General features: G+C 34.3%; 4 protein-coding genes across 8 annotated transcripts; 3 read left to right on the forward strand and 1 right to left on the reverse strand.

The window, feature by feature from the left end:
- Nucleotides 1-1,539: 1,539 nt before the first annotated feature.
- Nucleotides 1,540-3,944, forward strand: LOC135689765 (large ribosomal subunit protein uL1). The gene is made up of 4 exons (XM_065207138.2): nucleotides 1,540-1,633; nucleotides 1,927-2,231; nucleotides 2,617-2,789; nucleotides 3,737-3,944. Exons 1-4 carry the CDS (start codon nucleotides 1,560-1,562, stop codon nucleotides 3,905-3,907), a joined length of 723 nt encoding a protein of 240 aa, XP_065063210.2. The 5' UTR covers nucleotides 1,540-1,559; the 3' UTR covers nucleotides 3,908-3,944.
- A 139-nt stretch (nucleotides 3,945-4,083) lies between these two features.
- LOC135689389 (uncharacterized) lies at nucleotides 4,084-12,708 on the forward strand. 3 transcript variants are annotated; one of them, XM_065206706.2, is made up of 3 exons: nucleotides 4,084-7,851; nucleotides 9,071-9,493; nucleotides 11,473-12,708. In XM_065206706.2, exons 1-3 carry the CDS (start codon nucleotides 7,131-7,133, stop codon nucleotides 11,481-11,483), a joined length of 1,155 nt encoding a protein of 384 aa, XP_065062778.2. In that variant the 5' UTR covers nucleotides 4,084-7,130; the 3' UTR covers nucleotides 11,484-12,708. The 3 variants fall into 3 exon arrangements, with proteins under 3 accessions (XP_065062778.2, XP_088969532.1, XP_065062699.2); XM_089113406.1 differs by lacking the exon at nucleotides 11,473-12,708 and having other exon boundaries at nucleotides 4,084-7,067; nucleotides 7,104-7,851; nucleotides 9,071-9,754; XM_065206627.2 differs by lacking the exon at nucleotides 11,473-12,708 and having other exon boundaries at nucleotides 9,071-9,754.
- Nucleotides 12,709-13,082: 374 nt separating this feature from the next.
- Nucleotides 13,083-26,065, forward strand: LOC135681833 (fucolectin). 3 transcript variants are annotated; one of them, XM_089113393.1, is made up of 5 exons: nucleotides 13,083-13,386; nucleotides 20,229-21,519; nucleotides 21,837-21,924; nucleotides 22,867-23,292; nucleotides 24,313-26,065. In XM_089113393.1, the coding sequence occupies exons 2-5, from the start codon at nucleotides 21,349-21,351 to the stop codon at nucleotides 24,321-24,323; spliced, it is 696 nt and encodes a 231-aa protein (XP_088969519.1). In that variant the 5' UTR covers nucleotides 13,083-13,386; nucleotides 20,229-21,348; the 3' UTR covers nucleotides 24,324-26,065. The 3 variants fall into 3 exon arrangements, with proteins under 3 accessions (XP_088969519.1, XP_088969517.1, XP_088969518.1); XM_089113391.1 differs by lacking the exon at nucleotides 24,313-26,065 and having other exon boundaries at nucleotides 22,867-24,102; XM_089113392.1 differs by lacking the exons at nucleotides 13,083-13,386; nucleotides 24,313-26,065 and having other exon boundaries at nucleotides 20,055-21,519; nucleotides 22,867-24,102.
- Nucleotides 15,879-18,746, reverse strand: LOC148958126 (uncharacterized). The gene is made up of 3 exons (XM_089113543.1): nucleotides 18,739-18,746; nucleotides 17,757-18,076; nucleotides 15,879-17,149 (listed from the first exon to the last, which is right to left on the reverse strand). The coding sequence occupies exons 1-3, from the start codon at nucleotides 18,744-18,746 to the stop codon at nucleotides 16,860-16,862; spliced, it is 618 nt and encodes a 205-aa protein (XP_088969669.1). The 3' UTR covers nucleotides 15,879-16,859.
- Nucleotides 26,066-26,665: the final 600 nt, after the last annotated feature.

Genomic DNA, 26,665 nt, shown 5'->3' on the forward strand with positions numbered 1-26,665 from the left:
TTTTTTACCCTCAAATACCATCAGGCGGCATTTGTCCTCATTCAACTTCATATAACTGTTAGGAAACCATTCTGAAAGTTCAAGGGCATCACTACCCAATGTTTAAGGGCATCGCTAGACATGGATGGAAAGAAATTTAGGTGCTATTTCACCCGATAGACGATTTTACCCACAAACCAGGGTTTTTTTCCACTAACTAAAAATTTACCGACAAACTCATATATAATTGGGGGTGTCACACCCCCTACACCCCCCGCTAGCTACGTCCCTGTCTGCATAATTACTGATTTGAACATCATTCACAATCATGAAGTGGTCATTAATGTATGTATTGAACAATAGAGGCCTCAATATCGAATTGTCATCGTTATTTCGCTCAATATGCCGAAGGACCAATTCATCTTCACTCTCTATATCCTTTCCTTGAAAGAGCGAGACACTTTTTTGTGTTAATGAGTTTTGGGTTATAATTTTGTAAGAATCTTTAGGCATAAATTGGTGACATTTAAATTAATTAAAAATAATTACCAGGCTCACATTTTATCCACAGTTTTACGTATTTTTTAGTTTGACATATTTCGGTTTTTGAGGAAGAAAGTCAAGTGTGAATGATATTGACGCGAAAAGTTTGAAGTAAATTTGTCAAATATTTTGTACTAATATAATTACATCCCCAAAAGGTACAGTATAAGATTATAAATTCTTATATTAGAAAATGCGTATGGATAAAACCTCAAAAATTGAAGACGATTAAAGGTTTTCAAATTCTTTTCGAAAAAAGCAAATTGTTTTTTAAAAACTCAAACTCAAACTCAAAACATTTCATTCACAGCAATAATTAACTGCTACATTTCTATTTAATACTTGAACCACAAATAACAATTATTTCTTACAAAAAAGAAAAACTACAAACAGTAGATAGTTCAAAGTTTGGTATGTTTGCTGTCGGACATATGAAAAGAACTCACAAGGAGCTATCTAGGTCATATGACCGATTGGACGTTTATAGGTGTAGGTGTTCGATTTCAAAAGAAGAATGTGAATGAAAAATAAAAAGGAGGAATATCAAGATAATATAGGGTTAGTATAATAAGATATGTTAATTGGTTATACTAAAAACACAATAATGAGATGAAAAGAGACGAGATCACAAACTCAGGTTTCAACTCCATTGAAAAATATCACCCTTGTTAATGACTAAAACTATTCTGAATGAGAAAACCAGAAAATTCTGCATTTTGTTTGAGAATCATAACAGGAATGCTATTTAAGAGAGATGCCTTTTTGGGTTCAGGTTCTTTAAAAGCACACGAATGATCAGTCACTGGCTTGACTTAAAAATAGTTCTGTTCGCAACATTCTTTGACCATTATAATGCTCATTTAGATTTATAGAGATAGCCAACTTATTTTGTGTCGGCCTAAGAGAATTCCCCCGATAATATTTTTTAAGTGACCGTGTAGACAATCTCCCTCCCCCCCCCCAACTTTAACCCATCCCCTCAAAAGAATGTCGGGAAAATTACTTGTGTGGATGATAACGAGGTACCCGCATGGTCTATGGGCGGCCGCTGCGCTGCCCTTTTCCTTTCCAAAGTACGTTCTAGGATCTGCCTGAAGAAAACCGTCATGAGGTAAAAATCCAAACCAATCAACGATTCTGTTGCATTTTCTTTCAATTTATAGGCATTTTAATTTCATTTAACCTCAATTCGATTTGCTTACTTTGATTTTAACTGGTTATCCATTGCCAATATTCCCCAGCTACAAATTTCTTTCAAAGATTCAGAACGGCCTAGGTCGAAATTTTTTGTTCATTCAAAAAACATTCTTCGTGCAAAACAAGCGTTAATAATCTTGATCACCTCAGCACTAACTGCTGTCTCAGAGTAACATGAGAAATAACTTTAATAAATTTGTATTTTAGTTTCAAGGTAAGCCGCGAGACTTTGTTCGAGTGTGTGAAGTTGGTCCTCGATGGATCGAAGGACAAGAAGAGAAACTTTGTTGAAACGGTGGAATTGCAAATTGGTCTGAAGAATTATGATCCACAAAAAGACAAGCGTTTCAGCGGTACTGTCAAGCTGAAAAATATCCCCAAACGAAGCTTGAAAGTTTGCGTTCTGGGAGATGAATCGCATTGCGATGAAGCAAGAGCGAACAATATTGCTTGCATGGATGTTGAGTCTCTGAAAAAACTCAACAAGGACAAGAAGCTGGTAAAAAAGCTTGGTGAGTGTAGTCTGCTTATACATCAATTTAAAGATTTTTCATTTAAGAAATAGCACAGTTCTATGAAAATCATACAGTATTTTTGGTCTATACACCAGAGCAGAATAAGTTATATGTTTATTATAGACAATCAAGTTTGTAATATGCTAGCAGATCCTATGTGGTTTTCTCCAAATATATTTTATCTTGGTGTTTATTTTTACCTTTGCCAAATGATGATTATTATATTTGATGCGAAATGCAATATGAAATTTTAAATCATACACTCTAATTTTTTCCTGATGGCATGGGTTATTTGTGACAGGGTCAAAAGTTTAATTGTTGACCACAAAATAATACATCTCATTACTTGATAAGTGTATAGTTACACTGTGATTGCTTCCAGCAAAGAGACATGATGCTTTCCTGGCCTCAGACACCATCATTAAACAGATTCCACGTCTCCTTGGACCTGGATTGAACAAAGCTGGAAAATTCCCCACTATGATCACCCATAATGAAAACATGATGGCCAAAATTGATGACATCAAGTCCACTATTAAGTTTCAGATGAAAAAGGTAATTTCAACCAGAATCTTGGCACACAAGAGAAACAGTTCTTGAATTTGAAGCATCATACATGCATATATAGTGTCAGTACAAAGCTTTTGCGTGTAAACGTGTTTATTTTTGTACAATACATCAATAGGCCTCTTAAAGTGGAAAAAAGACATATCCAGACATGTGTCTTTATTAGAAGCACAATATGCTGAAAACCAGAGCTTTGAGAAACACATCATTGTATCATACACTAATAGGTCTCTTAAAATTAAAAATAAATAATACATTTCCAGACATGTGTCTTTATGTTAGAAGCACAATATGCTAAAAATGAAAAAATGTACAGAATTTGACCATAAATAGCTCTATATACTTTTCTGTAACTATGAATTGAAATATGATTTATTATAATCATTTTTTGCACACAGAATAAGGCATACATGCAAGTGATATCAAATAAACGTTTGTTTGATATTGCTACTTTTAGAAAATTTCATATTTTGTATGATGCTTCATTCTTGTTTCTGTTGTGGTAAGGCCTTGAAACTGGTAGGTCCCAATGGGGCCGGACTTTCACCCAGAGTCTTAAAATAACTGGGGAGACCATTTGGTCAAAATGTCACCCATGGTATCAGGTAACATTTAACTTCCTTATTCCATCTGTTTTACATGTTTGTAAAAGATTTTATATATATATACCTGGTACAAGTTCACATTAAGTCTTAGCTCTATTATTACCACTTTAGCTTGAAAGGTTGTACAAGTGCTCTCTGTCTAAATTTGATCATCTTTGTAATATATATGTATTTGTTTGTCATATATATTCCTGTTAAATATGTTTGAAATATCATTTTATGGATTGAAAATCTGATGATAAGTTGTGGTGGTAAGAGTATTTTATTATTCAGATTTTACATTTTGTTCTTTATTTGATTCTGAGAAAAGACTTTGTTGATTTATCGTAGGTTCTGTGTCTCAATGTTGCAGTAGGACATGTTGAGATGTCAGAAGAAGAACTGGCACAAAATGTGTTCCTTGCCATCAACTTTCTTGTCTCTCTTTTGAAAAAGAACTGGCAAAATGTCAGATCTTTGCACATGAAGAGCACTATGGGCAAAGTTCAGAGATTGTACTAGACAATTTTATCAATGAGAATTGTTTGAAAAGAACAAATGTGTTTTTTACTTCTTTGCATTTTCTACTTTGCTAGCAATGCAATAGTTTAATCAGACTGTTCAGGTTTCGAGGGTCAGAGCATGTCTTATTTGTTTTAAAAGTTTTGTTCCTGAAAGAAGCAGCAAGTTAACAGAAAACTAAAAACAAAAAGGTTCCCAAAGCAAAGGGATTTGAAATAATATATTCTTGAGGAGAACACTAATGTCAAGAAGAGAAGAAGAATAATGTGGGATTTCACATCTGACTTTATTCAAGTAAAAACACCTGGACAAGTAAGACATTTGCCTACACCCCATGAAGGTCCAACCTGGTGGGATTCAGCTGTATTGCCGAAGAAAGTGATCTATGGAGATTTATCACATCTTTTGATTTGTTTTGTAATTTGAGAGTTGACATGTATTTGAGAACTGTACTGGCTGGCTATGTGTGGAATTGATAAAATTTATAAAAAATTGCCCAAATTCTGTACTGAAATGAAAATTCCAGCACCAATGATTAAAGCTAGTCACGAAAACAGTATTGATAAGACACACTTTCAACAAACTCAAGAAAGGTGTGCCTCTGTAAAGTGTTACCTTTTGACTTACAGTACTTTTTTATAAGAACATTTTCATAAGAACACGAGCCTCAAAATTGTTTGAAAGGTAAGAAAGAATTAAAAATAAGCTGATGCTGAGCTACTCTAAAATGCAATGTTGAACATGAACTTTTAGGCATGTGTTGGTGCTTTTTCGGCGAATATTGAGCTTATCGGCAAATGAGGGTTGTCTCACTCACTTTGTTGGCAAAAAACAATCCAGCCTCAGATTTTCGAATAAATTAGGAACAGTCATCCTGAACTTAAATTTACTGGTCCTTGTAAAAGAGAGTGTACCTGATCACGGTGATACCAAGATAAAACCAATTAAATATCTCTGGATAATTTATGGCAATCAAGAAGTTTTAAGAAGTTAAAGGAGTAATGACCTATGACAATCAATGTATAAAATCCCCCTATATCGATATCGACCAAAGCGCTACAAAGAACTACAGAAACAAGCAATGCAAGAAAACAGCAGAATTTGTTACTGAAAATCGAATCATGTTTGACCAGCCAACCGTTAGGATCTTCATCTTAAATGAAAGTAGCTGTCTATAATTCAGAAGCAATGCTTTTGGGAAAATTAAATCCATCCAGGTTCTACTGTGCTGCCTATGATCTGTTGGATTGACCGTCTTTTCTCAGTTAACCACAAAATGCTTTGCAGAAGTTAATGTTTTATAGAATGCACAGCTGTTTTTTGAATAATGTAACTTCACTTTACTCTAAGAAGAAATCGGGCATCGGTCTTTCGGAATTCTTCGGCTACTTGGGAGAGGTAGCGCAAGGCTGTCTGCTAAGTCCAATATTATTTGCTCTATTTTGAATGGCACAGACAAGCAAATAAGGGAAGTTAATTCAGGGTCTCCCTGGCTGACATTTAAATTAGAATACTACTATGCCGACGATGTTGTGATAATTTCTTATTCTGCCAATGGTTTGCAAGGACCTGCTCTCTCACTTTACAAAATGTTTAAGGTGGAAGTGAATGTTGAAAAAAACGATTGTTTGAAGGAAAATTTGTAAATCGCACACGAATGTACGTAATGTTGGAGGCAACGATGTTAGAATCTGCAATTCTTCTTCTGCTATCTGCAATACCTTGGAGTAAAATTCAGATAAAATAGCTCCTTCAATGATTATGTCGATGCTATAAAGAGAAGGCCAGAAAATCATGCCATGCATAAAGTAACGTTCAAGTTTTAGACGTATGTTTTGATGCTTCTCAAAATTTCCAAACAAAAAAAGTTATGAACTGGGCTCGCATGCTAGAAATTTAATCCCATGTACAATATTGATGGCCGTGATTATGTAAAAAACAATTCAGTTGAAGGTCAGGCAATATTTTGCTCAAAATGACATGGAAACCTAACATTCATATAATGAATAAGAAAAAATTAGCACGCATGCATGAAAGCAGCTGTCAAGTTTTAGACATCACTAGATTTCAAAACTAGAAGTCTTTTCTGCAAGCTTACGTTTAGCTCTCACAACTTGTGCATTGAAATGGGAAGACAAGGAAAAAAATCACAACGCAGGGGGAGAACTGCGCATACACGTCAATACTTTTATGCGCAGTTTTATGGGTCGATGAATCGCCTGCACGTATAAACCTTCAACTACCAATGGTTGAGATCTACAAAACTGTACATAAACTCAATCCAAGCTTTATGAATGAAATATTCATACAAAAGAGCAGCCACTACCATCTTAGAAATAGTAGATTAATGAAAATCCCAAAAACTCGAACCATCACTCATGGAATCGAAAGCTTGCCCTATTTAGGATGCAAGCAATCTACCAGAAAACTTGAAATACCCAAATACTCTTAATACCTTTAAAGTAAAGATCAAACAATGGAAGGATAATTGCAGCTGCAGGCTATGTAGAACCTTTGTAGCACAGGTCGGGTTCTTGACATGAATTGTCTAGCATGATAATTATCAACTATTTATCTAATTAAATCCTAGGTATTTTAATTAATTTCTTTAAATAGCTTTCATTTCACTGTATAATATTAGCATTTTTATTCCTATAAATAGTAGGCTTAATTAGCTTATCGTTTTAGCTACAACTGTAAATAACGCCTACTGTAAATAAATGCATTATTTTTATTGAGTCAGAAATAAATAATAAGATCTATTCAGAATATGTAAAAAATCTTCATCTTAAAGACGTCATGAGAGTAATTAAAGCAATTGCGGAAAATGACCTGGCAAAGCATTTTGATCTTTGCGTTTTTTACCCAACACAACAAACTTGTTTGTTTTCCAAACACACAGCGCTAGCAATATTTTTGTAAATGCTTGATCCCTTTGTTTCATTCAATGAAGCAAATTTACAACTGTAATTTTCATTTACGATGCAGGTGCTTGAGTTCGAATTGAAGAGGAATTGGGTACTTTGATTAATTGCAAGTAAACATAGAGGCATTTTTAATCTCGAGGTACAATTTTGCGAATCTATAACTGTCTTCACACAGCTCAAAGAACGATTACTCTTAGTTGCTGCGCAGCAGAAGTATAGTATATATAATACATGTAGAATATATGTCACACAACTCATTATAGATTTAGTCTTGCGCATACAAATCAATCAGAAACATGCCTTTGAAACATGCCATCTTTGTTGTTTTGGTACTATTTGGCGCAAGCAAGGTGATTTCGATGCTTGTAACACAAGGAACATATTTCAGGACAATTGAAACAAATGACGGTGACAATTCTGACATTGGGAATGGCGAGCTAGTTTCGACTGAATTCTTTCATAACTATGGTCTTGATGAAAGCTGTAAGTATATAGGATATTCTGCAGATGATAAGAGGTACAGAAAAGCATCCAGTGCTGAAGAGCTCCAGCAGGAAAAGGGATACAATCGAGTTTGGAAGAAGATGGTGTCATTGAATGCCGCATTTAGGAAACCGTCCTTTCAGTCTTCGGTACGTTTTTATGAAGGAATCAATTTGATTCCGGGCTTCGGAAATGATGGAAACATAACTGGAAAATGGCAAGGATGCAGTCTCACGGAAAATGACGAAAAACCATTTTGGCAGGTGGACCTTCTTAGGGAAGCTTACGTGACGAGTGTTCGAGTAAAAAGCACTGAGAATTGGGGCAGTGGTAACATCAATCCATTCAGTGTAAGTGTTGGCAATGATAGATCGGAGGGCGGCCGCAAAAACCCACTTTGTGTTACAAATGGGCAGGTGGACAAAGGTCAATTGAAGAAATTTGATTGCGACAATCTACTGGTTGGTCGATTTGTGAGTCTATTTATAGACAGGAAAGAATATCTACCAGTCTGCGAAGTCGAGGTTTATGAAGGTATGAAGAATTAATCCAATTTACTATGTAAGTTGTAACCAGCAGCGTCATTAGCAGGGTTTGGGGTAAAATTGTGATATTTTTTTAATCTAATTATAAGACGTTTCTCAGACCTGCTGTCACCAAGAGTTACCTTACGTAAATGGCATGATTGCTGTTCTTCACGAAGGCTTATGATTTTTATTTTCTTCTGCATCGATAAACCCTTTTTGTTTTTAGTTACGATTTTTGAGTTAAGTTGTTGATAAGACGATAGTGGAACAGGGGAAAACGCCCCATCCCCTCAATTTATTGAAACTTTAAGGAAAATAATTATTGTTTACTGCATTGTGTTTCTATGATTAAAAAGCCACCATTACGTAACAAAAAATTACCCATGGACTTTCCTTTGGGAGAATAAGGGCGACTCCTGTTGGTAAAAGGATACTACCAGTAGAAAGGCTGCGTCTAACAATATTAGTTTGTCCTGCAAATGCATTGGCATCTGGTGCAGCCACTAAAAGCTAAAAGTAACCTCTCTGTATCTCTAGGATGAACGATTTTGACACGCAAGGGGTTTTCACAAGTTTTTCAAAAATTACATTTTCTGTAACTCTGCCTCAGCTTGTTCTAAATTTTTCTTCCGTTCTGATCAATTTTGAGGCTTGTGTTCTAACAAAATTGTTCTTATTAGAAAAGGGCTGTGCATATAGGAATGCTCGAATAAGATAGGAATCTATAGTAGCTTGACCGTCCAGAACAAGGGGAGTCAAAACAAGGTGTTTTTTCACCTACCAATAAGCGACGGAACTGAACTAGAAACTTTGTGGACCAACTTAAGCTTTACAAACCAACGTATAAAGGATTGGCAGGGAGGGCGGGGAGGGTTATCACACTTCTACATCCCCGCTAGTAACACCCTTGAGAATCAGCCATACTACAATATTTGCTTGAGAATCCTGAATGACAAATCATGTTGCAAAATTTTGTTTTTTGTTTAATCTTTTAATCTGGAGTACGAAGGATTTGATAAAGATAATAGGGTGAATGAACAGATTCGCAATGTACAATCGATAAATTATCATTATTAGTATAATTAATTTTTAATTTTTATTATAAAATATCTCCGAGCTAAATTTATAACTGATTTGTAATTTATAATAAAATTTAGTTATTAGGATTAGAGAATCATCAAAATTTTGCTCCAGTTGCAAATTCTTCTCAATTTTCATTTTTGAAGGAAATATCGCGTACAAAAAGCCATCTTCGCAATCATCAACATCTACAATAGAAAGCATTCCATTAGTTGCCAGGTTTGCAAATGATGGTAACAGAACTGGGGTATGGCAAGGATGCAGTATCACACAAGCTGACGTGACACCCTGGTGGCAAGTGGACCTTACAAGGCAAGCTGCGGTCGCAAGTGTCCAAATAAGAAATGGCGCAACTTGGGGTCAATTGAAAATCAATCCATTCGATGTCAGTGTTGGGGATGATAGTTCAAATGGTGGACGAAACAATGCACTGTGTGTGAAAGACGGGGAACTGGCCAGTGGAGAGTTGAGAAAGTTCGATTGTCCACTGGTCCTGATGGGTCGCTACGTTAGTGTCTATTTGAACAGGAAAGAAATTCTTCAAGTATGCGAGGTTGAGGTTTATGAAGGTATGTGCTTGAACTTAAGGCTTTCTTTCGAACATACCATAGGTATCAGACCAGAGCCTCGTTATTTCTGAGATTTAATGATAGAGGCTATGGCACCCGGGGTATTTCGAATATAGAGTAAAAACTCTCGCAGTCACTGCACTGAAAGTCTTTGCGTCTACAAATTGTTGAAAACTTTTCGCTGCCAATCGATCATGCGATACATACATTGAGGACAAAAATTTTCAGCGGTTAAAATTTCGGACAATGAACTTAGTTGAAGAAATTTGATAACCTGATGTGGTTTTGCTTCATACATGCAAAAGACTGTTCAAAATTTTCAAGAAAATTTTGAACAGTCTTTTGCATGTGTGAAGCGAAACCACATCAGGTTATAGATTCACATTTACACAAAAGTTTTAAGAAACTTGGAAGAATATCTGACTATTGGAAACATGACATGTCAAGAAACATTATGTACTGGAACGGCTCAAATTCTTAGTTTAGTGACTTATTAATTGACGATGAGAACAATAATAATAATTATTTGAACTGGTGGTCCTATTAACTTTCCTGTTATCCGTCCTATTAATCGTCATGTTTAACGATCGTAGACTTTGCTTTAGTCAATATATACTGCGCATGCGTGGGTCATACAAAATTTATCGCCGTGACAACCTTCCGGACAAATTTGCTACCCTGAAAGTTGTTTTATTCAATGTAGATTGCGATCCAGTCCTCCCAGGTGGTGCCTTCTATTTTGTATATTGATCTTAGCCTCTATTTGATGCTTTCTGGTGACTGGGGGGTTGTACAATATAGAACAATTACATTCTTTGGCTTTAGTTATCTTGGACATGATATCTTCGACTATCAAAATGGCTAAAATGGCTTAGTACTACAAGAATCCAAGGTTCACTGTTCAGAAAAGTCTATTTCTTTTTCAAAACTGTCAAAAGTTGAAAGAATGCATGGGCCCATTGATACTTTAGCTTTTTACCCTGGGTACCAGACCCACATAATTTCGATCGCAGGACTAGAAGATTCGAAAAGAGGAGCAAAGTGATAAATATTCGCGAGTTTCATCAATAATAATTATAATCGTTTAAGAACCACGCCCGTATCTATTGCCATAAACATTTTGTCGGCAAACCATCGGTTTTGTAGCCCCCTCCATCAAAATTTTCGAGCGACCGCATAGGCGAAGGTCCCCGCTTCTCCGCTTAGTTTTCTATTTACGCGCGTGAAATTGTGTGGCTCTGGTACTGAGGGTACTTGGCCTTCCTAAAACCAAGAAACAGGGCTCTTTCAAGCAAGCTTCGGCAACACCATACTTTGTTAATTTCAAAAGCAACCAATGATGCTCCATTGGCATCTTCAAATCTAAGTAAACAACACCAGACTTTCATCAATGCAAGCACCACTTCAGCGTGCAGATCTCACCAATGTATAAAGATTTGCATTTGGCTTGAAAGGATAATCCAATATTTTTGTTAATTTTACGCACATATTTTGGGATGGTATCATTAAATTTAAAAATCCCCTACTGATACCTCAATCTCAGTTTGGGATAGCCGTAACTAATTATTGTTCTTATTTCGACAAACTTTCTTGACTCCTTTTGCAAATTTCATGTTTCCAGCTATTGCTTTTACTGCATTCTTCTTAAAACTTCAAGACTGGGAACTTAATTTGCTAAATATCACAACATTTACAAAGAGCTGACAATGAGCCTAGGCATTCCTAGTCCGCAAATGATTCACTTATTTATCTCAGCTAGTTTCTTGGGATGTGTGACAAATAATGGTTTCCTGGAATCTATGTCAAATACTGGGTTAATTTAAGTTAATTTCGTTAAATTTTTTTGTTAAAATTTGCAAGCGAAGAGTTTCTGCACATCATTTTGATAAATTGAAATTATATTTTTGAAACAACTGAAAAAATTCTGTGATAATAATACTGTCAGAAGTATGTATTAATGTATGAACTTTGCATTTTAGATGTATTCTGAAAAAAGGTTCAGAAATCACGATTCGTTCTCTATTTCCTGGCAAGCACGAATGCATTTAAAGTGAAAAGCAATATATCTAGCTACTAGCAGCCATAGAGGATTTGCACGATGAATTCAAAATGCACAAAAAATTCATGCTTTTACATAGTATGCACATGAAGCCGCAAAATGTATCCAGTTGTAATTTATATTCTTTGATTTTCATTACTATTCAGTACAGTAATTATGAACAGTGAGTTGGAGGCACAAATCTTTTAGTTGTGACTTTTGCCAAAAGCAAGAGATTTCCATAATAAAAATCAACTTTATTCTCGAAATTTATCAAGTTGTAATAAGTATTGTATTTTAGGGTTTTTGTGTATATTCAGTCAAGTAATTATGAACAGTGATGTCGAAGGCAGAAATTTCTTTACCTGTGACTTTTGGTTATTCAAGAAATTTCAATTACAAAAAACTACTTTTTTCCGGAAAGATTCTTTAATAAAACTCCTTTAAGGAAGGATAGCTTGATGTTTTCTTTAAGCTCTAATATCTGTCAATGCAATTTTTGACTAAGGAAAAAAAAATCTCTATTCTTTTGACTTTGTTAAATATAGCAAAGCAAAGACCACGATATAGTGTCAGAAACTGATGTGAATTATAGTGTTGTTTTTTGATTTAAGCTATTATAGTGTTGTTGATCATATGTAATAATATTTTTTGGGCTTTGTTTAGCAGTTCAGGGTTGATATTCTTCCAAAAATTCAATTCCAGCTTAAATATCCTCGTAAAAAGTAAAGCTTACTAACTTAAAAGACAAGGCCAGAAGGATTTTATCAATATATTCCTACGCTGCAATAATTATATACGATTCATGGATCATTTAACGATATTAAAGAGTAATGTGCAAGAGTTTGTTTTCTAGTTTCCACAACCTTTCTATTTGCTATCCTTTACTAATGGAACACTTTTTTCAACTTCCGGTTTGCTTTATAAAGTAGTGTGTTGCTCGATCTTGGCTCATGCAACTCTTATAGCAGCAGCAAAATTCATCTAAAGAGACAGAAAAACTAAATGCAGAAGCACACAAATGGACCAAGGCAAAGTATGTTAAATCTAATTACGCAAAGCAAAGTAAAAACAGGTCCTTACAAACAGCACACGCAAAGTTTTGCCCAAGGAGTCTTTCTTAAAACCGAAATCACTGTCGAAGTAAAGCCAAAATTCATAATGAAACATGAAAATTTTTCTGTTCAAAATCAGATTTTCATAAAATGCCCTTTATAATGTCAAAATCTAAATACTTGGTTTCTAAAGAATCGCTTATCCAAAATTATGATTTGTTCGAATTTTTCTTGAATTCAATTTCATAATATTTATCACTTTACAAGGTATCTTAGAGGTTTGCCTTGTCAAAAACAAGAATAATATTACACAGGAAGGCATATTTTCACCTGCAACAATCTAAAACCATCGGCTGCAAGGGTCTCAAATTCCGTAAACAATGTAAATCAAATATTACCTATGTTACATGCGTATTCCTTGCGAGGATTACAAGTACAATTGAATGACTAGAATTCTGAGACTTTTTTCTTGAATATTTGCAAAGCTGGGGATTATTTCATTTCGTTTGAAACTGAGTTAACAACAGATTATATAGAATGATCAAGAAATAGAATTTCATTTGCATTTCATAAAGCGTCTTTATCAAAATATATTCAGAAAATATATTTTGCACAAGTTGTTAAAGCAGTTTAGGTACAGCAAGTGATTTGGAGCATTCTATAACAAATATCTAATAAACAATTGATTATCAAGGCAAGTCTTCTAGCATTTTGATTACGTCATCTAAGTCGTATTCCACATTCTGAAAAAATGAAATCACTTGATGGTCAGTGGTAAGAATGCTCAAAGATTGTATGAGGTGAGCGGTTTTCTTCCAGTATAAAGTATAAAGACAAAATTTTCTAGCTTTGTGATAATAGAAAATGCGTTAGCAAATGCGTTTTTTTTACATCATTTTGTATAGTTTTACTTCATAAAAAGTATTCACTTGGTATTCAGGGCTTTCAAAATATTCCCAAAGAATTTTTTTTTTTTTTTTTTTTTATATATTCTCATAAAATTTTACAAAACAGACAACTACAAGACGATACCACAGGGAGCATGGAAATACATAGCAACCCTGTGGCCATTACATTAAACATATTTGATTTAAATTAAGGTTGCATTAAATGTTGCAAATTACATGGTACAGATTACTAATAATTAAAGACATTTACAATTTGGATGTTAAAACAAAAACAAGGACAAACTACATTGACGAAACAAAACAAGAACAATGAAAGACAAATTACATAGGAGAGAAGATTTATAAAACTACTTAATGAAACCTTTCAGAGGTCTGAATATATTTTAATGTTGCCTCAAGAATTTTTGTATTTGAATTTAAAGATAATTTTTCATGACCATAAAGAATTATTTGCAGTAAAGCTTCATTCGAAAGGTTTGTTAATCCATGGGGTTGCAATATAGCCCTCACATTGTCAAGAAGATCACGTCTATCTGTATCGTAAGCATGGCAGAGCAGCAAAAAGTGTTCCGTATCCTCAATACCATCATTTACGGGGCACAAAGGATTCAGGGTATCACTGAAGTTATGTTTGAATTTGTGGAAATTCAGCTTGCTAAGTCCAACACGAAGTTGTGTCAAAATGGATAAACCTTTTGGGTCGTGGATGTTGTAGACTAGCTTTTTTGTTGGACGGATAAATGCAAATAGTTGTTTTTTGAAAGCACTTACTGAGTGGGATTGTTTGATCTCTGGGTCGAGTTTTTCCCATTCAGATAAACAATTTGGATAAAAACTAGCTTTAAATTTCTCAGTTCTCGCCTGTATTTGCCCTACTGAAGCCTGTCTGCGAAGAATGTAGCCTGATTTCTGAAGTTCGGGTATAGGGCTTCTAGTGTAATCTGGTGTCAAGTTATTGATTATTTTAAAGAAAGAAACAAGGCGTCTACTCCATCGTCGGTGGTTTAGCGATTCCCATCCGAGTTCATCATAAATTTTTTGGCACGATGTGCCCTTCCAAGCCCCAGTTATTGCTAATGCGGCAGAGTATTGAATGGACTCGAGTTTTTCCATCAAATTGGTCAATGTAACAGTTTGGCTACAATCATGAGTATTTTGTGGAATGTGATATATTACGTCACCATAATCCAGATGGGGACGGACATAGAGCTTATACATTTCGTTGAGCGTATATCGCGGCATGTACTTTGAAAGGAATCTCAACATCCCTATGCCTTGTTTACATTTAGAAATAATTGATTGAAAGTGACTAGCGAATGATAGTTTAGAATCAAGTATAATACCGAGGTGTTTGTGCTCGTGGACCTTCATTACTGGAATATTATTAAAAAAGATAGGAGGATGATTCGTTGGAGTTTTCTTTTTGGAAAAGATGACCTCAACTGCTTGCTTAGTTGGGTCAGGATTAAAAGTCATTCGCCAATTGTGTGCCCAAAGCTTGATGAGGTTTAAATCATGGTTCAAATCACGTGCAGCTTCATGTGGGTCGTTTACAACTGTGAAGATCGATGTGTCATCGGCGAATAGTTTCACATTACACGTTAAGCCATCTGTCAAGTCGTTGATATAAATTAGGAAGAATAGAGGACCGAGGATAGAGCCTTGGGGGACTCCAGATGAAATACTACCCCATTTAGAAGTTCTTCCATTCAAAACAGTGCGCTGCTTTCTATCATTGAGAAAGCTTTGCATTAGTGTTAGTAATTTACCAGAGACACCACATCGGCGTAGCTTGTATATGAGACCGAGATGCCAGACCCTGTCAAAGGCCTTTGAAATATCGAGAAAAACGGATCGGACATCTACCGTGGGATTGCAGTCGAAAGCAGTAAATATGGAGTTGACTATTGTCAGTAACTGGTTGACAGTTGAATCTCCTGGGCGAAATCCTGACTGATTTGGGTTTAATAAATTATTTTTATTCAGATGATGATAAAGCGAGTCAAAGATCAGCTTTTCCAGAATTTTACCAAAGATTGGGAGAAGAGAGATAGGACGATAGTTTTGCTTCATGTTCTTACTGCCTTTCTTATGGATGGGAACTTTGTTAGCTTGCTTCCAGACTTTAGGGAAAACACCCTGAATTCACCAAAGAATTCACAAAATAAAGAACTAATGTTCCAAAATCTTGTTAAAATTTTGAGAATATTCTGGCTTGAAGACGTGACAAACCTTAAATAGTTTGCTGGCAGAATCGAAAAACCTGAACTGGTTAAAAATTGAGAAGAACTTCTTCTAGATTAGGAATTTTTATGGACAAGGAATTTGTAACATATATAACTTTCATCAAAAGTTACTGAAATTTTTATACAATCGTTAGTGTTAGTTCTTGATGCTCCTCTACCTGTCTACACCTGCAATGGACAGGGAGCATAACATTTCATTTTCTTACATTTTATTTTATCGGGGATCCTTTCCAATATTTTTCAGACAACCGGAGATTTTTTACCCGGAAAAGCTAATTTTTCGTAAATGATGCATTTTTATTTTCCCGCCATTTTCACCGTTGACGAATTGCGTCAGCTTTTACTCGGCCATAGCAGTGAACATCAGTATACGTGAGCTTTTCATCGATCTTCAAGCCTTTAAAATGAATATACAAAGTACCTGAGCGCAAAAGAAATTGTTCAATTGTAGTTATTTTAAGAGAATGGTGGGCTGCATTTTCTCTCAGTGGAATTTAGTGATTTATTTTATCGTTAACACAAACATCAATGCCGACAAGAAAATATTTTAACATTGGCTTGTAAAGGTAAGTTCATATTTGTTAATTATGTGGATAAACCAACTTTTAAGGTTTAAATACTGTAATTTTTCTGTTCTCCCTCTCCCTAAATCCTTCGTAACTAATGATCGCGGAAAAAATGTTTGCTGAGTACAACGGCAGTTTTTCCATGAATTCATCAAAGATTCAATTCTTTAAAGAAAATTTAGATTATCTTTCAGCAAATTTTACACCATTATTTTTTGCAGATAGTGGTAAAAACATCAAAAATTGGCCTAAATGTAGCTGCACGTTATTTTATCTTTGTTCTGACGATACACTCCGAAGAGTGTTAAACGAAAACCTTAGTATGTTTCATAAAGTTTGCTTTTTTCAAAGCCACTTCCACATGCCATAAAAGACTCTGCAAAGAACATACATACGGAATGATCATTATATAACATGAAATCTACCAATAACGATACTTTACACGAACCATTTTGTTTGAAATTCGTAAATCTCAAGCTCACATAGTTGAAGATATTCTTCCCGGTTCAAGAACAGAATCACATACCGACCAAGCAAAAAAAGCCTCGGACAATCAAACTTTTTCAATCACCGATCTATCATCCCCAACATTGATATCAAATGGATTGATTCTTTCTTGACCCCATGTTGTGCCACTTCTTATTTGGATACTTGTGACAGCAGCTTGCCTTGTAAGGTCCACTTGCCACCAGGGTACTATGTCAGCTTTTGTGATACTGCATCGCTGCCAGGCCCCAGTTTTGTTACCGTCATTTCCAAAGCTGGCAACAAATGCAATTCCATCATATTTATGAGCGGATGAATGCAAGGACGGCTTCTTATAAGCTATATTTCCTTGAACGCCTGGAATTTAAGACAAATCAAAGGATTTTATTAGAAATAAAACATCTTGCGGAATGCTGCATTTTCTTATTTACTCTTCTTATTGCAACACAATAATACAAGGATCATACAACGAGGAGCAAAAGTCAATGACTACCCTAGGGCCATTACATGGAAACATACCATGCTAACCCATGCATAAATAAAATTGATTAAGGTAAAATAGCAAAGAAGATATGCAAAATAAAATAATTTAGAATGTGTTGTAGAGAGGAGGGGTGTTTACAACCCCAATTGTGGCTTAACAGAAAGTTTAGGAAAAGTCCGTTCAGTGAATGAAACGATTTTGTAATTCAGAGACATTCAAGTACTAAAATCAGTAAAAAGTCAGGCATTTGTGACAGCTTGGTTGGTGAAATATGCTTTTTCTGACAGAATACAAAAATCAAGCACTCCTTTAGTAAAAGTGTGTCTTGTGTTGATCTTCATTAATTTCTTTTGGAAGAAGCATCAATTACAATTCATAATTAGTAGAGATCTTTTTACACTCATTAAAGGATTCAATAACCAGTTATTGATTACTAACTAGAGCTGTTTATTACTTGGCTTTGGAAATAACAACTCATACCTCTTCTTGCCTGTTTCTTAGACCATATAACGAAGTTTGATCTCTCGGTCGGAATATCTTGCTCATCTCTAAATTTATAAAATATGTGGTTCTTGATATCCTTAACAACGTAACGACAGGTGTTATCAAGGCTGCATTGATGGAAGGTCTTATGCAACATGCTTGTCGTTATTCGAGTTGGGTTGTGCACTTCTTCGAAAACAGATTTGCTTGTACTTTTATTCTCGTCTGACTTTATTGAAGCAAAGCAGAAAATATTGAGAAGCAAGGTCACGAGCATGAAAAGTCCCATTTGGACAATAGATTGATTGAAATCTTTCCTATGAAACAAATGAAATTGCTATTTACTTTAACTGTGAAAAATGTACGTCTTCGAAAACAGATTTGCTTGTACTTTTATTCTCGTCTGACTTTATTGAAGCAAAGCAGAAAATATTGAGAAGCAAGGTCACGAGCATGAAAAGTCCCATTTGGACAATAGATTGATTGAAATCTTTCCTATGAAACAAATGAAATTGCTATTTACTTTAACTGTGAAAAATGTACTCAACTTCTTTTTAAATCATATAAAAATGCTGCGAAACTGTAGTCTTATTAAAAGATCTTACATACTTTTATCAATAACTTTTTAATACAAAGATCAGATTTTTGGAAAACTAAATGCAGTACACGGTATAGAGATGCTCGAATCTTTTGGTAATGTGGATTATGGATTAGAAATGTTCTCAAGGTTGATCGAAAGGGGAGATCTGTGTTGGTACTTAAGGCATAGGAATTTAGGGGAAAATTATGTAGGTCGTGACTTTCTTATCTAAACAGATGAGTCTCGAGCGTTTACCATTTTTTGGTGCCTTGTTTCTAAGCTAAGAACTAAGCCCAAACTCGTAGGTGTTTAGGGGACAAATGGCATTGTTTGGCATTGTTGTTGACCCTTGAGAATATCAAATTACCAAAAATTCTGTAACAGGGCCTCATCTCTCACCTGGTCATGTCCTCTGTCAGCTAAGTTCTTCGCTATTACCCATGCGACATTTTGTTGCAGAGCTCGAAATGATCGAAGCTTAAAAATGCTTACTCGTGCAATCTGAACCTAATAAGCCCATTTGAAGTAAACTTTGCGAGAAAAAATACCTGATTTTGAGTCAAAGGAAATGGATGGGTAAGCACAGTCAAAAGGATTAGATTTTGATTGTCGATTAACCGGAAAAGGGATGAATGCATTCTTCAAATTCCCGAATAGTCGGAATGGGGATCATTAGACTAAAAGTAAACGTTACTTTTAAATTGTTGAATTTTTTGTACGATTGTCTCTGTTTCTGTCCAACCCAGCAATACTTTTCTCCTCTTTATGTTAAATTATTTGCGCAAAGAAAAGATGCGAATTTAAAAATAAAGAGCCATTCAGGCCGCACATCATTTGATTAGGGATTTTGCTGTTTGTTAAGCTAGACAATTGAATTATTCCTCCTGCATAATTAATGCAACTCCTTCGTAGTTATCTTATTTGTCCCTTGGCAATGAATCCAATCCCATATTACGTGAACAAGTGCAAAATATATCTAGCAAAGAACTTCTTTTAAACTCAAGTTAACATCGATAGACAGGAGACCACTTTCTGGAAAAGTTTCAAAGCTGTTAAAGGTTGCTTAATTCTACCCAACTGTATACATTTATGCCTTACGATAGGCAAGCAGGCGTCTTGTAAGAGTGCAGGGATGAAAATGGGGAAAACTTTCCAGAAATAACTATACACAATTTCAATGATTACTAATTACGCTTCCAAAAGGGTCTTTCCTAAAATTTGACATTTCTGGAACTTCACATTTATATCAATTGAATAGAAAAAAATCTAAATGCTATTAAAGCAATAAGATTTCAATAAACGATTGAACAAAATTTAATCGAAGTTTCTGTGAGTGTGATCACTTGACATGCTGATAAAGCCTTAGGGTTTTGAAGATATGATTTGATATTTTTTTACTTTGATTATATAAACAAAATAAAGTTCAACAACAGTTAATACGCAAAAAATTAATCAATGCATTTCAATACAAAAATATTCATCATCAACTGTTTACACATAAGATTATCAAGAAACAGACTTCGATTGGATTTAAAAGTGCCTATTTATTTAAACTTCTTCAAAAATTGGAAGTTGCGCAATTTATTAGAATCTAGATGCAATTAGAATCTTAAATAACAACAGATCCTTCCAGTTACTAAAGCAAAACTCTTATTTTAATGTATGTTTGTGTTATTATATTCTTATTATTCTAAGCAACAAGAACTTCTGCAGGTTGATTTAGTAATTAAATTTCAGCAAAAATATTCAGGAATTGCATCCAAAAAATCTTTAATAAGAACAGTGTTTTCAACAGTGTTAAACAAATGCAAATTTTATAAATTTAATGATAAATTCCGATGTTGTCAAGCGTAAAAACAGATTCCAATTTCAATTTATGGCAATTTTAGAATCAATTGATGGTCAGTGCAAAGTGTGTTTAAAGTTGGTAAGAAGCGAGCTGTTTTCTTCCAGCATAAGGTAAAAAGACAAAGTTGTCTGGTTCCCCAATCAAAGAAGATGCATTTTCAAATGTATGACTTGATTTTAAAATGTTATATTATATATGTTTTCGATCTGTTCTTCCAGAAAAGTCAACTTATTTTACGCGTTTGTCCTTTTCTTGATTCCCGATGTTGCTCCATTTGCTTGTTTTAGACTTTGTACTTCTTTCTTTCCCCTTTATTTACTTTTCACTTGGTGATCGTTATCATACTATTTTAGTTTTGTGCAAGTCTTTGATTCAAAACCCGTGCTTTTGACACTAACTTTTTTCTGAAAATGAAGCAACGTAGAATGTTGGCCACATCTGGAATTGATTGTTTTAACTTAAGAATTTGACGGACAATATTTCTATGAAAAAGTCTTACTACGAATCCTCTTTCTTTCAATTTGCTAACTTCAATTTTGTTTTTCAAGGATGAATTGTGACAAAGATTGCTGTTACATTTTCTTACATAAAGTTTCAATTTATAGCAAAGGTTGTCTCGAAGTAGATCTAAAACTCTGTTAGCCTTTAGAGAATATGTGGTCTTGAAAGTGTAACAGCTTTATTAAAGTTTTGCTTGTGAAAACAAAAAAACGTATTAGGCTTAGGTTCCGAAGTACTTTCCTCCGGATGACTAAACGTAGTTCAGCATTCTAACGGAAGAATTTTCTTGTGAGAAATAATTCTATCTAAGATGATATTTATAAATAATTTCTGTAAGCTTTTTTTTGATTCGCGAAACTTTATCATCAAAATTTTTTATGCTTATAAACAACTATTGTTGCTAGGTTTGATGGGCTTCTTTATGTGTATATCTTTAATGGACAAAGAGATTTTCTAATTGCTTTTTTACAAAACGCTAGTAAAAAGTAAGCCTTGATTCAGTACTATTATTTTTTAGACTGTTGCTGCTTGTGATTTCTCTAAATACAAATGGAGAAATACTTCGTCTGCCATGCAAGATCTTTGCCAATTTTACTGCTGTGCTTCATGATCAATCACTTAGTTCTACATTTCGTTCTTTGGACAACTTGGACGAGCAGATGTGTAAGTTTGAATGCATCATGGAGTATCGATGCAAGTCTATAAATTTAAACAGAGAGCTTGGTATTTGCCAGTTGAATAGCAAATCAGCACAGGATCCAAAAGATTTCATTGAAACGCAAAAAAAGGAGGGTTGGACATATTATTCAACCCTTTTTGAAGAGAAAAATGTGAGTTTTCTATTTAAATACCTATTTAAAATTCAACTAACTTTATACATTTAAAAATTAATTTGGTGACAGAAAATTGCGAAAAGGGCACATATAAAAATTAGTTGAAAGAGAGAAGAAAGAAGAACAACAAGTCATTGATCAAGATGAGCATCAAACACAGCTTTCAATCTTTATCTTTTTAGCTCTGCAAAAAACATGCCCTTAAAGAAAAAGAGCTTTTTTTCTCGTAAATTTCAAGACTAATATAGCACTCGTGATATGTTGTGATAGGGCTAACAATTGATCATTCATGAAATAAAATTTCTACATTGCAGGTTGGTCAGTATTGCCAAGCAAATGATCCTTGCAGCGCCGGACATAAATGCATTGACACTTGCTACTGCCCAGGGTATAAATGCATTGGTAAATACAATAGCAACTACATTGCTTTTGGGGTACAAAGTGCTATACAACCAGTTTTGCATGTTTTGTTTCTAGTAAACTAATTGTGTTGTGTGCCAATGTTTGCGTCAGTACTGTTGTTTGTTTCCTTGCCATCAACATTCTATGTCATTGCATTATCCCATCGACACTATTGTTTTCATCAGTCCCTTTGTTTGATATAATTATCGTGTTAAAACATAATTAGGGTTTGTTTGTCAAGTGGTATATTTGCTGTACCCTTGTTCGTAAATTCAGTCGATTTGAAGTTGACGTTACCTTTAGTCGTGTTAAAGTTGCCGTTACGCAAAATCGTTATTGTGGAGTGGCCGAATATTTGTAGTGTCAGGTTTTGATACATCCTCGTTTTTGTTCAAGTTTATTGCCGTCGTTTGGATATCGAATGGAAATTATGTACATTTTTTGTTGTCCTTCTTTCGTCTACGTTTATCTGTAAAACCTTATAGTTTTACAAAAGCCCTTGTTTAGTATTATGCATAAGATAAGATTTCATTACAATTTCTTTCTGTATATTATCTTCTAGCCACAGCGAAGAATCGATATTCTTTGCTGTGGCTAGAAGATAATATACAGAAAGAAATTGTAATGAAATCTTATCTTATGCATAATACTAAACAAGGGCTTTTGTAAAACTATAAGGTTTTACAGATAAACGTAGACGAAAGAAGGACAACAAAAAATGTCTTATGCAGATCTTCTTGTGATTGGTTAGTTGTTATGCCTCATGTTGTATCATACTATGCTTAAACGTCTTTAAAACGTTAGTCTGTAACACTTTGCACAAATTAACAAAATGCTTCTACCAATAACAGGAATGCAATGTGTTTTTTCGATCAACATGAATCCAATGAATTTTAAAACTAAGATTCATTGTTCTTAATCTGACCATAATTTTGATAACAGCAGTGAATTTGGCATATAAAAAGCCGTCCTCGCATTCATCAACTTCCACCATAAATGGAATCACATTAGTTGCCAGCCTTGGAAATGACGGTGACAGAAATGGGGAATGGCAGCGATGCAGTATCACAAAAGCTGACATAGTACCCTGGTGGCAAGTGGACCTTACAAGGCAAGCTGCTATCACAAGTGTCCAAATAAGAAGTGGCGCAAATTGGGGTCAATTGAGAATCAATCCATTCGATATCAGTGTTGGAGATGATAGTTCAAATGGCGGACGAAACAATGCGCTTTGCGTGAAAGATGGAATGTTGGCAAGTGGTGAATTGAAAAAGTTCGATTGTCCACAGGTCCTGATGGGTCGTTACGTCAGTATCTTTTTGAACAGAGAAGAATTTCTTCAAGTATGCGAGGTTGAGGTTTATGAAGGTATGTGTATTCACAGCAAAATTCACTCCTTTAGTGTTGGTCACGAAATGTAAATATAACTTGCATCTTGCTCATTGGGCCATTACTTTTGATAAAGCAACTGATTTTATGGCTTTAACTACTTTTGGCATTTCATCGACTAAACCAAAGAAAATGGGGCACAATAATACAAGCAAACAATGTGAAAAATGTATTAACCTGTAGAGAAACATCTAAAGAGAAAAAATGCATAGGCCAATTTGCACGGAGGTCTTTTAAGACCAAAAGCAATGTCGAAGAGAACTCTTTTTGCGAGATGGCTTCCGATGGTCCCGAAAAGGTAAGCTGTTCATGAAATAGATCTAAAAAATGATTCTAAGCGGCTTTATTGGAGGAAATGGCAGTTTAGAGAAGATTTCATTATCAAAACCCGTTTTCTTGAAAATGAGTCCAGACACTTTGGTGTTGGAAGTCAAGGATATATAAGCCATTGATATCGTTTAGTACAACTTTTGATTGTATAGATATGTACTGTCATAGAGATGTACTTAATGAGTATACCTCAGTTAAATTTATGAGTATATTTTCATTTTATTTTTGAGACTAAGATTATTCTTTAATTACTTTTTAGCGACGAAAGGTGAAACTGATTTGCATTATAATGTTAATGTCTCTAAGGCCAAATACGTCTTTTTCAAAATATATATCGTGAAAATTACATTTGTTCTGCTTTCCAAAACACTAAAATAAACACTATATTCAATTTTTTTTAAGCTTGATTCTTTGATTGTTTTTACATTATTTTTAAATTTCAGAGATTTTAATTGAGCATTAATTTTCTTATAAAACTTATTCCTAAAAACGTGTGTAGCCTGAATTGAATTTTATGTTGAATTTTCATGAAGTTAAAAAGCTAAGAGTTTCTGCATGTTATTCTGCTAATAGAAATTATATTTTTGAAACAAGTAAAAAGAGGCTTGATATTTATTCTGTCATTTTGTGATATCAAAAGTTTATTTTAACATGAACTTTCCATTTTAGATGAATTCTGAAACAAAGCTTGATAAATCTATATTTATTCTCCACTTTCTGGCAAGCACGAATGCATTGGAAGAGAAATGTAATATATCTGCTACAATCAGCAAAAGAGGACATTAAAAATGCACAAAGATTTCATGTTATATGTTTGAATTTTCTGTACCGCAAAGTTTGGAAATGGCATGAAATATTGTAAACATAGCACGCTGAGGTACCTTTCGTCTGACACTCTTCACCCAAATAGACAATAGTGAAAGTTTGCACTAAATCTTAACTTGCTGCATCTCGCCCTTAAAATTTTGATGGAAATGAGCCATCTTCTTTTCATCTGGGTGTTTTGGAATCAAAGCAAAAGGATCCCAGCTTGTTTCGACAGCAAAAGTTCGCTTTCTCTTTTTGGCAATTCACGGTTTTTAAAAAAGCCTGTAAAACGCTTAGTCTTTCTCTTGAGCCACTGTCGATCCATACTTGGATGTAAATTTTCTGCCTACCATTGGTCATTAACACTCGTTTGTACTCTGAAAATTGTCGAACGCAAAGAACTTCAGTAAGCTATGTTTCCGATTTTTCATGAAATCTTCAAAATTTAGCAAGAACTATCTTTATATAAATTACTATCTCTCTATAAATTATGGACAGTGGGGGCGAAGGCTGAAAAATATTTTTGGCTTGTGACTTATGCTCAATTTAAGAAATTTAAATTACAAAAAATCAATTTTTTCCCTGAAAGATTATTTACAAAGACTTGATGTTTTCTTTAAGCTTTAAGAGCTGTCAGCAAAATTTTTGATAGGAAAATCAGAAAAAAGATCAGAAACATAAATTATGCAAAGTGACTTTATTGTTTTGATTTGGCTATATATAGCAAAGCAAAGACCACTGTATCGTGTTATTAAGTGACATGAATGAGAGTCTTGTTATTTGAATTATGATATTATAGTCTCTTTGATCTCCAGAAAATCTAATTCGAGTTCAGAAACGATAATACAGAAGGATTTTGTACGCTGCAATAGTTATACTCGTAACGTGGAACATAAAATGATATTAAAGAGTGATGCAAAAGAGTTTTCTATTTTCTCTCCATTACTAATGTAACACTTTGTTCTATATTACTATAAATAGTTATTTGCTCGATCTTGCAACATTCTACGCTGATGGCAGCAGCAAAATGCATCTAGAAAGCTGGTAAAACTAAATACAGATGCACACAAATGGACCAACGCAAAGTATGTTGGGTCTAATTATGCAATGCAAAGTAAATACCCGTTCCAACAAACAGCACACACACTTGTGACACAAAACATCTAATGTAAATTCTGTGCTAGTGCATAAGGCGTCAAACTTTTGCCCAAGGAGCCTTAAAACCGAAATCACTTTCGAAGTAAAATTCATAATGGAACATGAACAGTTCGTTGTTCAAAATCAGACTTGCATGTAATGCTCTTTGTAACGTCAAATTCCAAATTCTTAGTTTCTAAAGACTCGTCTATCCAAAATTATGACCGAATATATAGTCCGAATTTTTCATGCATTTAATTTTCAATATATCACTTTACAACGTATCTCAGAATTTTACCATGCCAAAAACTGAAATGGTATTTGGAAACCGTACTAATACATCATAGAAATGTAAGAGCAACGGCTCATTTGTCTCGGCAAGGCTTGCTCTTGTCAAAAGTGGTCTCGTTTCGGAGAACAGAGCCCGTTCCATCGAAAATTGGGATGCGAAAAGGGAGGTAAATTGAGGTACATTTGAGTTAGGCTATCTTAGTTCCTTATTTTATCTTGATAAAATTCATTCTTTATATTTGCTGCTTTGAAAATTTAACAAAGTGACAAATATGACCGATTCAAGAAATCATTAAACCTTTTTTTTCAATTTTGATAATGTAAACAATATATTTTTCCAGTTTAACTCATCAGTAAATTGACAAAATATTAATAAGTTCAGTTCAATCAAAGTCTTCAATGTTTGTTCAATAAAAAGCTTGTACAAAATGATCAATAGATAAAATTTTATTCTATTTTATGAAGCGCATTTATCAAAACTTCTTCAGAAAAAAATATTATGGGCTGGTTGATAAAGCAATTGATGTGCAGCAAGTGATTTGGAGCATTTTATAAGAAATATCTAATAAAAAACAGTTCATACAGTTAATGAAAGAAATATATTTTATATGCATATTATTCTTATCATCATTTAGTTTATAGCTTTGAATAATAATTGCTTTTGCAGGATGTTAAGGCAATAAGTTTGCAGCAAAAATTGTTGTATTTAAAATATCTTAAATAGCAACAGTTTTGCAAGTTATTAAATCAATTCATTTTCATATAATATCGTCTTCTACCCCTTTCT

The sequence above is a fragment of the Rhopilema esculentum genome, chromosome 17 (genome assembly GCF_057945365.1).
Source record: "Rhopilema esculentum isolate cy_ngs chromosome 17, ASM5794536v1, whole genome shotgun sequence".
NCBI classification, from domain to species: Eukaryota; Metazoa; Cnidaria; class Scyphozoa; order Rhizostomeae; family Rhizostomatidae; genus Rhopilema; species Rhopilema esculentum.